The following is a 17649-nucleotide window of genomic DNA, read 5'->3' as shown; positions in this document are numbered from 1 at the left end:
ACACACACACAAACACACAAACCACAAACACACACCGGGCACGGTCTGGCGCTTCACGATCGCGCGTTCGCCCCCTTGGTCCAGCCCCTGACACACAGATAGACACAGACACACACACACACAGACACACACACAGACACACAGACACACACACACACACACACACACACACACGGCACGGTCCGGCGCTGCAAGCCGCGCGTTCGCCCCCTCGGTCCGGCCGAGCCCGCGCTCGGGGCTGGGCGGGAAGCACCACCAACCTGCGGAACCCAGACGACCAAGCCTGGAGTGAGGGCGGGGGCTTCGCCGGGGGCAGAGCGTCCAGCTAGGGAGGGCGGAGGGGGGGGGCCTGGCTCCACTCCGGACAGCGGCCCGAGCGCGCACTCGAACCCCGGCTCGCGGTCCGGACCCGCAGGAGCGCGCCGGCTCGCGGGGGGCGGCCCGGGAAAAGGGGGCGTCCCGACGGCGCGTTCCGCGGGGGCCCCCCCGGAGCCCGCGGCACCGCCTGTCAACGCCGGCCGCCGCCCCGCGCGCCTGTCACCAGCCGGGGGCACTGGCCGCCGGGGCTCGGGCCGGACGCCGCGTCCCCTCCGCGACGCCGGGGGAGGGCAGCACCCGAGCCCCCCGCGAGGCCCCCCGGGGGCAGAGGCCGCGACCCGCCGCCAGATCCCCGCGCCGCGCCGCGGGACGGCACTCGGGGGCCGCGGGCTGCTCGCGCCCCGCCGCGCGCGTGACGGCCGGCCGGGGCCGGTCGCCGGGCACCGCGCTGCTAGGCCCGTCCCCGCGACGGGACGGGATGCCCCGGCGGGGGTCCCGCGGGGAGAGGAAGGGCGGACCGGCGGGCGCCCCGCAGCCGGAAGGGGCGAGCCCGCGGGCCGGCGCCCCCACCCCGGCGGGGCTCACCTTCAGGTCGTTTTCTGGCAGGTACTTGCACAGCCGCGCTATCTCCACATACTTGTCCAAGTCCAGGGGCGCCATTTTAGAAATAACAAGCCCCGACGGCGGCGGCGGCGGCGGCGGCGGTGGCTGGAGTAGCGGCGGCGGCGGCGGAGGCCGAGGCCGGAACTCCGGCGACGTCACGTCCGGCCCGGGAGAGGCGTCTGCGCAGCGGCGTGAAGCTTGACCCGATTCTCCCCGCTCCCGCGGCGCGCCCGCGCCCGCGCCCGCTGAACCCGAGCTGCCGGTCCCCTGGGGCTTCCTCGGCCCAGGCACCGGCGCCTGCGGGGACCCGTACTCGCCCGCCGCGGGGCACGCTGGGACTTGTAGTCCTTGCCGCGCGTCCCTCGCGCCTCCTCTTTCCCGCCCCATCCTGGGCGCCTGACTCCCGCCTCTGGGGACCCCGCCAGGCTTTTCCGAGGTAAAGCATTGAAGTCGATGATTCTGGTCACTCTCTGTTTTCTCGTTCTTTCTCTCTCTCTCGTCTTTGACGGGGGCTGTAGGGAAGAAGGAGTGGGGGGGGGGGGGGGGATGCGGGGCTTGCAACACACCTCGTGGTGCTCCGGGGCTACTCGGGTTGCTGAGGATCGAGGGATCTCGCTCCCCCTTTCCCGGGTTCCGAGGGGCTCCCTACTGGGATGGGTCGAAATGGGGCTCCTGCGGGCAAAGCAGGTGCTCCAGCCCTTTCAGCCGTCTCCCGGCCCCTATTTGGTCCCTCTTAAGCGTTTTCTAAGCAGATCAGTTCAAGACGGGATAAACCCGGCGCTAGTGTGTCTCGGCAGCTTTGCTAGACCTTCGCGGAGACCTTGCCTAGACCTAGCATAGAGACCCGCCACCGACCCGACCTAGGAGAAGGGGAAACTTATTAAAGCATCTCCGTGCAGACTGCAGAGCAAGTGCTGTTTTTCCGTTTAATCCTCATGAGTCACTTACTCCCAAATCTCACAGGGAGTAGCGAGCAAGCTGCACTGGTGTCATATAGAGGTGAGTCCTGCAGGCAGGAGGGGTTTTTGTTTATTATCCCTAACGCCAAGAACAGTACTTGGCACATATTATACCTCCAACATTCATATACTCAGAGGCTGGAGATGTCTCACGAGGCTGGTGGACATACCTGGCATGCCCAGGGAGAGAGTTTGATCTCCAACATTGTAATTCAGTCTTTTCCAAGCCCACTGAGGAGGTGTTCCCTCCCACCCCCAAAAAACCAGATTTTTTTTTTTTAATATGTGTATTGGGCTGGACAGACCACATAAGGTATCCTGAGCTCCACCAAGAGAACCAGAGGAAACCCTGAGCATCTCGGGGTATGGCCCAAAAACCAAAGGGGGAAAGAGGTTGTTGAATGAATGATGCTCACAATATGTTTCTTCGTTTATTTAATGAATAGTTATATAGTACCTATGGTAGGAATAACTATGGCTCCAGTCCTCCTGATGCTTATGAACAGATTGTTAATTACAAAGTAATCTGTGCTGAAAGGATTACTCTTTTCAGTAATCTTGAGTAAGAAAGGGGCTACTCTTGAGTAAGAAAAATGGAAAATAGACCTACTTTTGGTTGACAATACAGTGGAGGAAGAGTATGTAGGTACCAGTACCACACGGACAAAGCTGAAGTTCAGACTCTTCCATGTGGTCTGGAAGACAGTGCCGAGGGTAAGGAACTTCCCTTGCCTGGACTCGATCTGCAGCACTACATATGTTTCCCTGAGCACTGCCCAAGGATGATCTCTGAGCACAGAGGCAGGAGTAAGCCCTGAAAACGGCCATATAGGGCCCCCCAAATAAAATAATAATAATGACACACCCTTACTTCCAATCTCACTGACAAAATTATCCTCTCTGAGCTCTAGTTTTTTTTCTGCTCCCGTATGGAGATTATAATAGTGCCTACCTTGAATGGAAATGAAAAAAATGAGCAATTACCTCATCGCCTTGGACTGAAGCTTAATATAATTAGTATATAAAGGAATTTTTTTTAATGGATCAGAGGGAGAGCTCAGAAGACTGAGAGTGGAGAGAGGGTGGAGAGGGCAAGGCATTTGTCTTGCACCTGGCAGATCTCAATTCAGTGCTGGAATGCTGATGGTCCCCCTGAGCGCCGCCATGAGTAGCCCTGGAGCACCAATTGGGTGTAGAAAAAAAAAATTCTTTGCATGTTTGAGCCTGTATGATCCCCAGCACCTCTTGGTCTTCTTGGTATCTCAAGGAGCAACCCCTGAGCACCAAGGGATCAAACTGGGGTTAGCTCCATGCACAGGAAACGCCTTAACCCCTGTCCTGTCTCTTCAACCTCGTGAACCGGAGTAATTTGTATGTTTGAGTGTTTCTGCTTTGCAAGCATAGCTCTGTCCTCAAGGCACTCCTGTGGCTTCCTTCCTAAGCAGTTTCCTCCTTCCCAGTACACGAGACTGCTCTGGCACTCCTAAATGTGGTATTCTCTGAAACATCCATACAGCTGAGTGACCTCTCTGTTTTCTTTTTTCCTTTCTTTTTCTTCCCTTTTCTTTTCTTTTTTTTTTTTCCCCCTTCCCCCTCTTTGATATCTGGGACACTTAGCAGTGCTCAGGTGCTCAAGCTGGGAGTCACTCCTACAGTGCTCAGGTGACCGTGCAGTGCCAGGGATTGAACCCAGGCCTCCTACATGCAAAGCATGTCCTTCAGCCCATTGCCCATTGAACTCTCTCTCTCTCTCTCTCTCTCTCTCTCTCTCTCTTTCTCCCTCCTCTTCACCCCCCTCCTCACCTTCATTTTCAAGGCAAGCCACAGGGATCTGTTGTTAGGGAGGAAGCTGGCCACAACCAGAGATAATGCCCAGTTCAGTGCTGGTGTCCAGAGTTCACGGAATCTAGGAATAGCAGGATGCTTCACAGAGAACTTGCTCTACCCTGGAGCTGTGCAGTGAGCACCACTTTAAATTCATTATCTCCAGGCCAGGAAGATAGTCTAGCAGAAAAGATGCCTGCCTTGCATGCGCCCAACCTGGGTTCTCTCTCTGGCACCACCTATGGTCCCCCCCATCAGGAGTGAGCCCTGCGTGGCAATCCCAGGATTAAGCTCTGAGAACTGCCAGGTGTGGCCCCAACACAATAAATAAGTAAATTTGTTATATCCTTCCCCCTGCCCCAACCTTGATGCTCAGAAAGCTTATCAGCTCCAGTTTAGTCCAGAGCATTCTGAGGCCCAGAGAAAAGCAATCCCTTGATGGGTGAATATTTTATTCTTTGCCATTTTTATTTTTATTTTTGCTGTGGGGGCCATGCTGGGTGATGCTGGGGGCAGTGCTGGGATCAAACCTGGCCTCCTGCATGCAAGTCTTGGCACCAGCCCCTTAAGCCATCTCCCACACTCTGCTTCTTGCACTTTGCAGGGGGGTAGGGGACTTGGTATGGGCTACACCTGGAGCTGCTCAGGAGTAACCCTTGGCGGTGCTCAGGGGGACCGTATGTGGTTCCCAGAGCCCCGTGGCAGCCGCAGGAAAGGCAGGAACCTTATCTCCTATACTCTCTCTCCGGCTCCTATTCCTGGCACTTTTGACAATTGTTGCTAGTTATTTGTACTTCTGTAGCTCTTTTAATTTTGAGTTCAGGATCACTTTATTAGTATTGCTTTCTGCTGGATCTTTTTCTGGTTAGAGTGGAAAAGCCAGAAGACCAGGGCTCTGGCCGAGTAGACTGCTGAATATAGCGCCGGTGCTTAACTCTGGAATGAGTCAGCTGTTTAAACTTGACTTGACCTGGCCTGTAGTCTGCGGGAGAGATGTCACCGTCAGAAACCAGTTCTGTACTGAAAATAGCTTGTCCCTTGAGGGTAGCCCAGCTGCTGGAGGAATCGGGTCACCCGTGTGACCCATCCCCCGACATTTCGTTAGGAGGTCGCCCAGACTTGTTTACCACCCCCTCCCCGGGGGAAAGACTGTCTCTGGGGAGGCAGAGCTTGTTTGGGTCCCAAGAAATGCTCCAGCCAATGACCCTCTCCCCCGCCCGCCACGGGTCAGGGAACCCCCAGCCCAGGGAACCCCCAGCCCAGCCCAGCCCAGCCCGTTGGCCAAGCCACGCCCCGGGAGCCTGAAGGTGAGCGGTTGGCCGCGCGCTTCCGGGGTCTGCGGGAGGCGCAGGTGCAGGCCCCGCCCCCTCTGGGCGGAGCCACGGCCCGGGGCTCGGCGAGCCACCGCAGGTAACGCGGAGCGGGTGGGGTCCCAGCCCTGGGCCCGGGGTCTGGCTCCACTACGGGCGGGGGTGGCGCATCCATCAGGGGAGTGGGCACGGGCTGCATGGAGAGCGCCGAGCCGGCCTTCCGATCGATCGAAGGGAAACAGCCCTGTTCGCCCGACCTTGTCTCCTGACCCCCGTGGCTGCCACGCTGCGGAGGGTTGGAGTGTAGGACCGGCCAGGGTGGAAGCCCCCCTCCAGGTGAAGGTCACCTGGCTGAGTGAGCTTTGCACTTAGGAGCAGTGGTTAGTGACAAACTGAACGCTGGATCTAACCATTCATCTCTCATGATTCTATCTTCTTCATTTACTTCTCTGTAAATTTGCCTTTTGGCAAATTCTCACAATCAGGCCCAGATCTCTTGGAATTGAGAGTTTGTTTGTTTTTTTTTAAATAGATCGTTACATTCAGGGTGATCCCCGCAGTGTTGGTAGCCTAATAAATCCCTCCCAAAGTCAGAGGGAATGGGAAATAATTTGAGAAGATTTTATTGAGGAGGGGATATTTGAACTGGGCTTTGGAGGTTGACTAGGAGTTTACTGCTAAAACTAGTAAATACTTGCCTTCTCAGAGAAACAACAAATGGTATAGCAAGAACTCCCAAAAATAGCTAGAATTTCTGGACAGGAAATTCTAGGAAAGTTGAGTCCAGAAGCTTTGAAAACCACGTGGAGGACGGGGTTTGCGGTGGTGGTTGGTTTGGGAGCAGGGCTGTACTGGGGGCCACCATGGTCACACCCAGTGTTGTAGCTCCTAGAACCTGTGGCTGTGCAGCCCTTTGAGCTGGCTCCATGCCCGGGGTTTATCTTCGAGTTCAGTATTTTCTCAACCTTTAAAATGTGTTATCTTTCGATTCCATTCCAGAATTGTCCGTGTCCCAGCTTGGCTGTGTAATTTCTGTTCTTTATGGGATTCTCTCTTCTCTCATGTTTCCTAAATAAAACTATTTCACTTCACACACCAAAAAAAGATTGTGTTATCCTTTGATAAATATAATCATATAACACTTGGAAATAAATTTGTATAGTTGCCCCTCTCCATGAAAATCATAGACAGTGGAACTGGAGAGATAGCACAATGGAGAGGGCACTTGTCTTGGACGAGGCCAACCCTGGTTCGATTCCCAGTATCCCATCTGGTCCCCCAAGCACTGCTAAAAGTAATTCCTAAGTGCAGAACCAGAAATAATTTGTCAGTGCAGAGCCAGGAGTAATCTCTGAGCATCTGGGTCAGCTGTGTGCAAGCCCCCAAAACTGTCACTGTCACTGTCATCCCGTTGCTCATCGATTTGTTCGAGTGGGCACCAGTAACGTCTCTCATTGAGAGACTTATTGTTACTGTTTTTGGCATATCCAATACGCACAGGTAGCTTGCCAGGCTCTGCCATGGGGCCTCCATACTCTCAGTAGCTTGCCGGGCTCTCCAAGAGGGGCGGAGGAATCAAACACGGATCGGCCATGTGAAAGGCAAAAGCCCAAACGCTGTGCTATCGCTCCAGCCCACCCCCAAAACAAACAAACAAAAAAAGAAAATCATAGGCAGAAAACGTTAGGTTAAAATATTTATGCAATTGTATGCTAAGAAAGTTGTGTTAGAGCCTGGAGAGATAGTCCAGTGGTCAAGGTACTTGCCTTGCTTGTAACTGATCTGGTTTCTGTCTTCAGTACTCCCTGGTAATCTAGGTACTGCTGGATACGTCCAAACCCCCTCACCCCCCCCAAAAAAAAAACCCAGAAAATTATATTGGTTTTACCTCCCCAAATATACAATTCCAAAAAGATTGGCAATACTTAATCAAATTAATCATTCCCTAAAGTAGTTTATAGTATTCAACAGGAAAGGTTTTCAGTAGGGGTGATCTAATTTTGTTCTCTTTTAGGTTGAAAATAACCCTAAAGATTAAAGACTTGCCTCTCTTTCTTATGCATAGGACACCATGAAGCAGCTGCCAGTCTTGGAGCCTGGAGACAAGCCCCAGAAAGCAACATGGTTAGTAAGGAAGGATTCAGACACAGGAAAGCAGGAGTTTGCATTTCAGTTCTAAGGAGTTGACTAACATGTCTGATCATCGGGGAGGCAGGGTAGCGGTGAGACCGTGAGCGGCGGAGGTCATTAGACTCCAACGGTCTGAGAAGGTCTTCAGAGAAAAGATAGTGGGGGCAGTAATTATCACAGAGCAGATGCTGGTTTTATTAAAATCCATTTTCCGAGAAGAGGAAGGCGTTGGCCATCTGGCATCCCCAACGCCATGTCTTCCCCCGCACTGTGATTCGTTTTTAAGATTTTTCAGGGAATTGGGTTTGAATTAAACCTTTCTGTTTTCTTGGCTGCTTGCTCAGCTTCACTGGGCAGCGGCAGCTGCCGTGTGGGTACTGCAGGGCTGAGGTGAACAGCCGCAGTGTAGCGGGAACTGCCGGGGGAGCCGGTGCCGGTGACGGCGCGGGGTCGCTGGTGCTCGGGCCTTGAAGGAGGCCAGGCATGAGCTTCCAGCGGATGTCTCAACTGACTCCCTCCTCCTCTGCTCTTTTTTGCTTTTATTTTGGGGCCTGACAGTGCTCGGGGATTACCCACGGCTCTCTGCACTCAGGAATCACTCCTGCACATTATCAGTAGGTTGTCAGCTCCCAAGTTTTACTCTTGACACCGAAACCTATACTTCTAGGTTAGCCTGTGAAGGTCCTTCTTTTTTTTTTTTTTTTTTTTGCTTTTTTTGGGTCACACCCAGTGATGCACAGGGGTTACTCCTGGCTCCGCACTCAGGAATCACCCCTGGCGGTGCTCAGTAGACCATATGGGATGCTGGGATTTGAACCCGGGTCGGCCGCATGCAAGGCAAACATCCTACCTGCTGTGCTATTGCTCCAGCCCCAGGAATCACTCCTGATTAGTGCTCCAAAGACTATCTGGGATGCCAGGGATCGAACCCGGTCGGCCACATGCAAGGCAGTTGCCCTCCTCTACTCTTTTTTCTTTTCTTTTCTTTTCTTTTTTTTTTTTTTTTTTTTGCTTTTTGGGTCACACCCGGCATTGCACAGGGGTTACTCCTGGCTCATGCACTCAGGAATTACCCCTGGCAGTGCTCAGGGGACCATATCGGACGCTGGGAATCGAACTCGGGTCGGCCGCATGCAAGGCAAACGCCCTACCCACTGTGCTATTGCTCCAGCCCCTTGACTTTTTTTTCAAACCTCAATTTTTTGGGGCGTGGGATTGGGGGCACACCTGGCTCTGACCAGGGCTTACTCCTGGCACTGAGTTCAGAATCACTCCTGGGGGAGCTTCGGGGCCATCTCTGATGCTGACGTTGACACCCAGGGCAGCCATATGCAAGGCAAGTGCCTTACCTGCAGTCCCATCTCTCTAGCCTCTCTTCCTCCTCCTTGAACCTACATTTCCTCTCAGGGACACTCTGTGCCGGGCCCTCCTCCTGGACCACGCTCCCCTTTATTATTTATATCCCCTGACATATTGATATGCCAAAAACAGTAACAACAACATGCTCTTCGTGTTCTTGGAGCGAGCAGATGCCATTGGGCTACACTAGCACATGACAGGGACAAATGAAGACATTACTGGTGCCCGCTCGAGCACATCGATGAACAACGGGATGACAGTGATACAGTGATTTATTTCTGTTGGGGCATCAAAATAGGTCTCAGGCATGCAAGACACACGCTCCCGCCTAGTCACTTCTCTTTCTTTTTCAAATGGGTGGGGAGGGGGGTTGGACCACATCTGGCAGTGCTCAGGGGATACTCTCAGCTCTTTACTCCCAGGTGATTCTTGGTGACACTGGGGTTGGGGAGAGACAATGGGGTATCAGGCCTCCTGCATGCACATCACACACTCCAGTTCTTTGAGCTACCGTAGTCTCCAGCCCACCCTTTATTTTTTTTCGTTTGTTGGATTTGGGTTTTATACCATTGTGCTCAGGGTTTACTCCTGGCTCTGAACTTTCGGATCACTCTTGGTGGGGCTCAGGGAACCATATACGCTGCCAAGGATCAAACCTGGGTTAACCACCTGCAAGATAAGCGCCCTACCCACTGCACTATCTCTTTGACCTGGAAAGGCTCTTACGGTCGATACATTTGAGCCAGGGCTTGAGTCAGCAGCAGAGTTCCTGCCTTGCATGTGTGGGGCTCTGGGTTCAATCCCCAGAGAGAGGAGAGAAAGAGAGAGATCAATAAATTCTGAGAAATAGTACTGGAGAAGGAAGCATTCCTGGCTAATGGTGAAAGCTTTGGGGCTGCAGGTTTCAACTCGCTGCCCATAAAGCTATAGGCACCATTTACTAAATCCTTCCGTGCCTTGTCACAAGACTTCATCTTTTCAGATAATACTGTTGCTATTTTCACTTAACAAATGAGAAAACTAAAGTTCTGAAAGGGTAAGTGACTTTTATATATAAAGTCTGGGACTGACTGAGGTCTTCTGAATCCACAAACCTTGCCCATAGCTGCCTTTTGTTTTTGATTGGGGGCCTTACAGGCAATGCTCAGGGATTATTCCTGGCTTTGCACTCAGGAATTACTCTTTTTTATTTTATAATGTAGGAGCAATGATTTTTATTCAGCCATTTATTATGCTGATTGAATTGGGCATGAACTCCACATTTGGGTCACACCCGGTGATGCACAGGGGTTACTTCTGGCTCTACACTCAGAATTACCCCTGGCGCTGCTCAGGGGACCATATGGGATGCTGGGAATCGAACCCAGGTCGGCCACATGCAAGGCAAATGCCCTACCTGCTGTACTATCACTCCAACCCCTTAAAAAAAATTTTTAATTGAATATCCATGAGATAGACCATTACTAAAACTGTTCATAATTTGATTTCAGTCATACAATGATCCAGCACTCATCCCTCCACCAGTGTACATTTCCCACCGTCAGTGTCCCCTGTTTCCCAGCCACCATCCCCCAAGACCTCCCACCCCCATCCTCCCTCTCTGGAGGCACTTTCAGGAATTACTCTTGACAGTGCTCAGGGGACCTTATGGATTGCTGGTTTCAAACCCAGGTCACCTGCCTGCCAGGCGAGTGCCCAGCCCATCGTATTATCTCTCCAGCCCCAACCCATGGCTGCCTTCTACACAGATCACGCTCATGAATGTATCTGGATGTCAGCTTCCCAGTCTACAGAATGGCATCGGTTACTCGCCCAGTGCCTAAGTCCCCACTGGTTTACCGTGAAATGATCACGACAGCTCTGAAAAGTCAAAGGTTAGGGGCTGTTATTACTCAAGCTGCTTTGCTGACCACAGGTTCAATGTCCGTGCCTCCAGGTGAATATTTCACTAGGACTAGGACAAACATGCTGCCGCTCTGATTCTCTCTGCTCAGGCCTCCTGAACGCATCCTCCTCTCGGCAGGTACACCTTGAGCCCCTCTGGAGACAGCCCCTCTGCTCGGGTTGGCCACAGCTGCTCATACTTACCCGCAGTTGGGGATGCCAAGAGAGGGAAGGTCTTCATTGTTGGGGGAGCAGACCCGCTCAGGAGCTTCTCAGAGGTGCACAGCCTGGATCTGGGTAAGCCCCCGGGGGCCCGGGGCTGGGGAGCAGGACTCTGTGCTGCTGCTGCTGCTGCTGCTCTGACCATTCCCGAAACCAGGGCCAGACCCGTGAGGCAGCCCTCAGAGCTAGCACACGCGCCTGGAGCGCCCGGGGGCCCGGGTTTGGACCTGAACCGAGTATAGAACACTGTAGGGTTTCCCTCCAAGATAAATGAACGTCTTTGAGAGTTCCCCCCCCCAGTCTCCACAGACTGACACAATGTGACCCTCAGACCTGTACCTCCTTGTCTGCAGGAAAGAGCCGGAGGGAACCATGGACCTCTCCTGTTCACTCATCAGCAGTTGCTCTAGGGATGTGGAGGACTCCAACCCCTCCTTCTTTCGGTTTCTGTTTTGGCTTTTGGATCGTGCCTAGCGGTGCTCAAAAGCAGCTCCCCGTGATACGCCTGGGGACCTTACAGTAACAGGAAGTGAACCCAGGGTTCTGCATGTAAAATCGCTTTTTCTTTGTTTTGGGGGTTTGGGTTTTTGAGTTTGTTTTTTTTTTTTCCCCAGGGTTTATTTTTTATTTTATGTTTTGCTTTTGGGGGCCACAGCCAGCTGTGCTCAGGGATCGCTCCTAGTTCTGTACTCAAGGGTCACTTCTGGCAGTGCTCAGTGGTGTGGGGGATCGAACTTGGGTCAGCTATGTGCCAGACGAGCGCCCTCCCGCGCTGGGCTATATCACTCTGCCTCCTCCTCCGAGCTGTCCCCTCGGCTGTCACTGTCACCTCCTCTTTCAAAGATTAATAGGGCTAGTTAACCGCCAAATCCTAAATATCTGTCTATCCATATCTGTCCTTCTTTTGTTGCTTTTTCATTTTCTCTCTCTTTTTTTTTTATGGGGGAAGGCCACACTCATCTGTGTTCAGGGCTTGTTCCTGGTATTGCACTCAGGGATCACTCTTGGCAGCTTTTGGGGGGCCATGTGGAATGTCGGGGATCATGGGTCATTTTCTAGGCAAGCATCCTACCTACTGTACTGTATTCCAGCCCCTGTCTCTTCATTTTCCCTCCTCTCAACTAGACTCTGTCTATGGTCTCCTTTTGTTTCCCTGCTTCTGAGTCTACCCTACTGTACAGGGTATTTTTCATTCCTAGCCATTAAGTACTGTTCAAAATATAAATCAGAGGACCAGAGATGGCTCATGAGTGGCATATATGAGGCTCTGAGTGGGGTCCTTGGCATTGCATGGTCCCCCAAGCACTGGGTGTGGTTCTGGTGACGTGAACACCATTAGAAGTGACCCATTAAAAATAAACAAACTTTTCATTTGTCTATTTATTTTGTTTGTGGCTCATACCTGGCAATACTCAGGGGTTACTCCTGGCTCTGCACTCAGGATTCACTCGTGGTGGTACTCAGGGAACCTGTGGGATGCTTGAGATCGAACCCAGGTTGACCACTCAAGGTTATCACTCTACTTGCTATACTGAGTCTCCAGCTTGAAAACAGATGACTTGTCTGTGTGTGTGTGTGTGTGTGTGTGTGTGTGGTTTTGAGGACACACATGGCAGTGCTCAGGGCTTACTCCTGGTTCTACTCTCAGGATCACAGGTTCACTCCTGGTGGACTAAAGGGACCATATAAAAAGCCAGGGATCAAAACCGGACCGCCCATGTACAAGGTTAATGCCCTACCTGCTATACTATAGCTCCGGCCACTAAATAAGCAATTTTTAAAAATATATAAATAGGGACTGAAGACATAACTTAATGGGCTGAGTATTTAACAGTGCTTAACACTGCTTAGCTGATTGCATAAGGCCTGGATTCAATCCTCACCCCACCTGGTCCTGAGCTCTGCCAGGAGTAACCCCTGAGCATTGCCAGGAAAGGGTCCAAAAACAAAACCCAAAAAAAATTAAATTAAAAAGAATAAAATGAGCAAGGGGCCAGAGAGATAGTACAGTGGGTAGGGCACTTGCCTTGCATGCAACTGGGTTTGATCCCTGGCACCACCAGCAGTGATTCCTGAGTGCACAGTTAGGAATAACCACCGAGAATTGCTGGGTGTGACCCTAAAACTAAATAATTAAACATATACATATGTTTCCATATAGACATAAACATACATTTATCACAAATGAAGATAAATTTATGTATTTAGAGGGAGCATTGTTTGGTCTAGTGCTCAGGAGCTACTCCTTGCTCTTCTGGGGTCACTCCTTACAGAGTCTTTTATTTTTTTTGCTTTTTGGTCACACAGGGTTACTCCTGGCTCATGCACTCAGGAATTAACTCCTAGCAGTGCTCAGGGGACCATATGGGATGCTGGGAATCGAACCCGGGTTGGCCGAGTGCAAGGCAAACGCCCTACTCGCTGTGCTATCGCTCCAGCCCCTTACACAGTCTTAATGGAGGTTGTGTGGTGCCAGCAAACTGTTCAGCCACATGCAAGCCAGGTGCCTTACCCCCTCTGCTGTCTCTCTGACCCTCCTTCCTTTTCTTGAACAGACCCTGAACTCTGACCTCAGGGCTTTGTACTTAGTCTACCCAGTGCTTGAAAACCTCTTTCAGTCATTGGCATGTGGCTACTGTTGCCCTTTGAGATTCTGACAATTAAACATTGTTTTCATCAGGAACTTTCCCTGGATACTCCTGGACTCTTAGGCAGGACTATAAAGATAAATCTCTTCTATTTCCGCTTCTGCTTCTGTGTTTCTTCTCAACTCTTACTTTAATATGAGAAAAAGAAATGGACTGGGACAAAAATGAATATTTTGGGCGCTGGGGATTGAACTCGGGGCCTAGAAGACAGTGTTCTACATCTGAGCCATCTTTGCTACCCTGCATCTCCTAAACAAACAGGGTCCAGGGGTTGGAGAGATAATACAGGGGGTAGGGCACTTCCCTTACACGTGAGGGGTTCAATCCCTGGCACCCCATTAGGTTCCCCAAGCACCAAGTTTCCCAGTAACCAAGAGTGATTACTGAACACAGAGCCCAGAGTGATCCCTGAGCACTGCAGAGTGTGCCCACTGATCCTCCCCCCCCCCAGCAGCCCCCTGGCAAGAAAGAAAAACAGAGTCCCAGGGTCCGAGAGACAGTTCAAAGTGCTGGAGCACATGCTTTGCATGCAGATGTCCTAGGCTTGATCCTAGGCAGAACCAAGGAACCAAGTGGTCTCTGAGCACTGCTAGGTGTGACCCCCAAATAAAAAAATCAAATCTTCTTCACTCCTTACTGTCTTCTGAAACATCTGCTGCTTTATGTAGATGTTTTGTTCTCTGTACTTTTGGCTTTCTTTTTTTGCTTTTTTTTTTTCTTCTCCAAGGTATCTTCTGTCTTTATCTAGAAATCTCTAAATTCCAGATTCTTGGGAGGATCTGATTTGGGGTCAGGTGACCTCTTGGATCCATTTAGCAAAGTTTAGAAAGCCAAGGTGTTTGGGACCAGAGAGGTCACTCGATGGGGTTGAGTTGATGCTTTGCATGCAGAAAGCCCTGGCTTCTTGATCTCCAACATGGCGTGGTTGCCCGGGCGACACCAGGAGTGACATCCAAACTCCAGGAATAGCCCCTGAGCACTGCTGAATGTAGCACCCCAAGAAAAGAAGGTATTGTAGATCTTCCAAAATTTCCTTTCCGAGAAGAGGGTTTGTGGATCTGGTGGTTTGCCCTGATACATTGTTTCCAGAATTTCTCTGGAGTTAGCCATGTTCCCCTTACTTGCTTATTCATTTATATTTGGTGGCAGGGATCAAACCCAGATCCTCTCCATACAAAGCTTGTGCTCAAGGCTGGAGCGATAGCACAGCGGGTAGGGTGTTTGCCTTGCACACGGCCGAACCGGGTTCAATTCCCAGCGTCCCATATGGTCCCCCAAGCACTGCCAGGAGGAATTCCTGACTGCAAAGCCAAGAGTAACCCCTGAGCATTGCTGGGCATGACCCAAAAAAAGCTAAAAAAAAAAAAAGCTTGTGCTCATCCTCTAACCCATATGCCTGGCCTGAATTCCCGCTAAGGCATAGGATGGTTTATTTGTGCTTCCGAACCTCTCTCTACCCATACAAGCAGTCAAAACCCCAATCTGAAATGTTTTCTAGGAACGCACCAGTGGGATCTGGCCTCTTCAGAGGGCCTCCTACCCCGCTATGAACATGCCAGCTTCATTCCCTCCTGCACGCCGGGCCACATCTGGGTGTTTGGAGGTGCTGACCAGTCGGGAAATAGAAATTGCCTGCAAGTCCTTAATCCTGGTGAGTAGCCAAGGGACCCCCGTAATTAATCTAATTCCCATTCCTGTACTCAAAATTCTTTGGGATTACTCCAGTGTATCCCTTTAATTTTGTTTACATCATGGAAAGCAATGATTTTGACTTGAAGCAGATTCTGAAAATAACTTAGCTTGTGCTTTTTTAGTAATACATACAGTTATCGACTTCGTTTTTGTATTTTGGGGTGAGGTGGGGCCACTCCCAGCAGTACTACTCATGGCTCTGTGCTCTGGGGTTAGGGAACCATGTAATGCCGGGGAAGGAGACCCACACATTCTGCATGAATGCAGGGCATGTGATCAGTCCCTGGGACTTCCTCTCTGGCCTCGTTATCACCTTTTGAAAAGTTAGAACTCTGGGGCCAGAGCTATAGTCCAGCGGGGAGGGTGTTTGCCTTGCACGGGGCCAACCCAGGTTCAATCCCCAGCATCCCATATGGTCCCCTGAGCACTACCAGAGTGATTCCTGAGTACAGAGCCAGGAGTAACCCCTGAGAATTGTCAGGTGTGCTTCCCCAAAAAAATTTTTTAAAAAGTCAGAGCTCAGTGGAATTTCAGGGGACAGCCTTGGCAAGTGGGCAGCCTAGATCCAAGAAGAGAAAGTGATTTCCCTAAAGTTGCAAAGAAGGTGGTGACAGCCAGCCTGGGAACCCAGGGCCCCTGCAATACGGGGTCTTGGAGGGGAGCACTTATGCCCCGCAAGGGGTATTTGTCCATATCTGGACATGTTTCTGGTTATCAGAACGCAGACCGGGCAGGCTGCCAATAGCTTCCGGTGGACAAAGGACCGAGGCTGCTGTTCCTGGCCCTGCAACACCGCAGGGTGTTGCCCAAGGAACCACGCTCACTGCTCATCTGCCACAAGGGCAGGGTCCCCACAAGCCTCCCTGGAAGTTGCTGCAGAGAAAATGTGTTGGTTTTTTTTTTTCTGTGTAAATATAACATATTTGTTATAAGATAAAAGATATTTTTTAGGGGCTGGAGCGATAGCACAGTGGGGAGGGCATTTGCCTTGTATGCGGCCAACCTGGGTTCGATTCCCAGCATCCCATATGGTCCCCTGATTACTGCCAGGAGTAATTCCTGAGTGCAGAGCCAGGAGTGACCCCTGTGCATCATCAGGTGTGACCCCAAAAGCAAAAATTAAAAAAAAGATATTTTTTAAAAGTGCCAGTGTTTTTGGTATATCAAATACGCCACGGGAAGCTTCCAGGCTCTGCCATGCAGGTGGGATCCTCCCGGGAGCTTGCTGGGCTCTCCAGGATGGAGGAATCGAACCCAGGTCGGCCGCGTGCAAGGCAAACGCCCTACCCACTGTGCTATCGCTCCAAAATTCAGATAATATGGAATAGTGTGCAATATAAAGGACAAAGTGAGCATTGCAAATCCATTAACTATTAGTAATATTTTAATCATTTGGATTAGATGGTCTAGACTTTTTATATTTTTTATTTCACATAAAATTGGATCAGTCACATTCTCAAGAATATAAGAGGGCCTCCTCTCCTGGCCAAAATATCATGCAATTTGCCACTACACAGATGGATCTACAGAGTATCACACTGTGTGGAGTTAGAAGGAGAGATACTGAGTAACCTCTGATATATAGGATATAAGAAAATTACATGTGAATAACAAAAATATTCCTGTATAAGTAGGTATATGGGAATAGCAAAATCAAAAGTATGGAAATGATGAAAGGTCAAAGGCCTGAGAACTTGTTGATAGAACTGAACTCAGTATGGGGTGAAGGAGTGGAGACGGGGCATAACAGGCCCGTAGTGGTAGAGGGAAGTGGACGCCCTGGTGCAGGGTATGGTGGTGGAACATTGTATGCATGAAACTCTGCCTTTATCACTATTGTAAATAACGGTGCTGCAAAGAAAATGGGGGTGGGGAGAGTAAAGTAAAAAGAAGTAAAGCGTCTACAGTCCCTTGGAGGGTCTATCATTAATTCACATTGGACATGTAGATTTAAGCTTTTGGTGAACAGCCTTATAGATCCTTGTTTTGTTTTGGGAACACACCCCACAGGTCCTTAGCCCTTATTCCTGTCAGGACACAGGGGACTTTATGTGGTTTAGGAATTGAATTGGAGTTGGCTGCGTGCAAGGCAAGCATCCCACCCGCTGCACTATAGCTCTGGCCCCAAACAGCCTTACATATCTCACTCAACTTTTCCAGTTATTTTTTAGAATGTATTTATAGTCTTATATAGCTTGGGTAGAGGACATTTATGTTGACAGTTGTGATACATATGTCCCTCTCGGAGAGCTCAGCAAGCTCCTGAGAGAATCCCGCCCGCACGGCAGAGCCTGGCAAGCTACTCGTGGAGTATTCGATGTGCCAAAAGCAGTAACAATAAGTCTCACAATGGAGACGTTACTGGTGCCCACTCCAGCAAATCGATGCACAACAGGAGGACAGTGCTACAGTGCCAATGAGTGGGCACAAGCAATCTATCACCCTGTGACAATGAGGTTTTCTTGGGGTTTTTTGATGGGTTTTTTTTTTTTGGGGTTACACCTGGCGATGCTCAGGGGTTACTCCTGGCTCTGCACTCAGGAATGACTCCTGGCATTGCTTGGGGGGCCATATTGGATGCTGGGAATCGAACCCAGGTCGGCCGTGTACAAGGCAAACGCCCTACCCGCTGTGTTATCGCTCCAGCCCCGAGGTTTTTTGTTGTGTGTGTGTGTGTTCTTTTTTGCCTCATTCAGCAGT

General features: G+C 50.9%; 2 protein-coding genes across 5 annotated transcripts in view; one reads left to right on the top strand and one right to left on the bottom strand.

Moving 5' to 3' along the window:
* PPP6C (protein phosphatase 6 catalytic subunit) overlaps window positions 1–1352 on the bottom strand; it is a 37810-nt gene extending 36458 nt beyond the window's left edge. Inside the window, exon 1 of the mRNA XM_055136816.1 lies at window positions 904–1352. Within this exon, the coding sequence (XP_054992791.1) occupies window positions 904–1308 (405 nt within the window). The 5' untranslated portion in view covers window positions 1309–1352. The remainder of the gene's footprint in view (window positions 1–903) is intronic.
* Window positions 1219–17649, top strand: part of RABEPK (Rab9 effector protein with kelch motifs) — a 32636-nt gene continuing 16205 nt past the window's right edge. Inside the window, exons 1-4 of one of the 4 annotated variants that reach the window (XM_055136822.1) lie at window positions 1219–1357; window positions 7080–7138; window positions 10527–10684; window positions 14756–14908. In XM_055136822.1, coding sequence (XP_054992797.1) covers window positions 7086–7138; window positions 10527–10684; window positions 14756–14908 — 364 coding nt within the window. In that variant the 5' untranslated portion in view covers window positions 1219–1357; window positions 7080–7085. Of the gene's footprint in view, window positions 1358–1910; window positions 1921–3890; window positions 5115–7079; window positions 7139–10526; window positions 10685–14755; window positions 14909–17649 lie in introns of those variants that run through there. The other 3 variants (XM_055136837.1, XM_055136828.1, XM_055136846.1) reach the window with 3 other exon arrangements.

This window comes from Sorex araneus, chromosome 1 (assembly GCF_027595985.1).
Source record: "Sorex araneus isolate mSorAra2 chromosome 1, mSorAra2.pri, whole genome shotgun sequence".
In the NCBI taxonomy this organism is placed as follows: domain Eukaryota; kingdom Metazoa; phylum Chordata; class Mammalia; order Eulipotyphla; family Soricidae; genus Sorex; species Sorex araneus.
The sequence above is the reverse complement of the archived record's forward strand: the minus strand, read 5'-3'. Positions and strand labels throughout refer to the sequence as shown.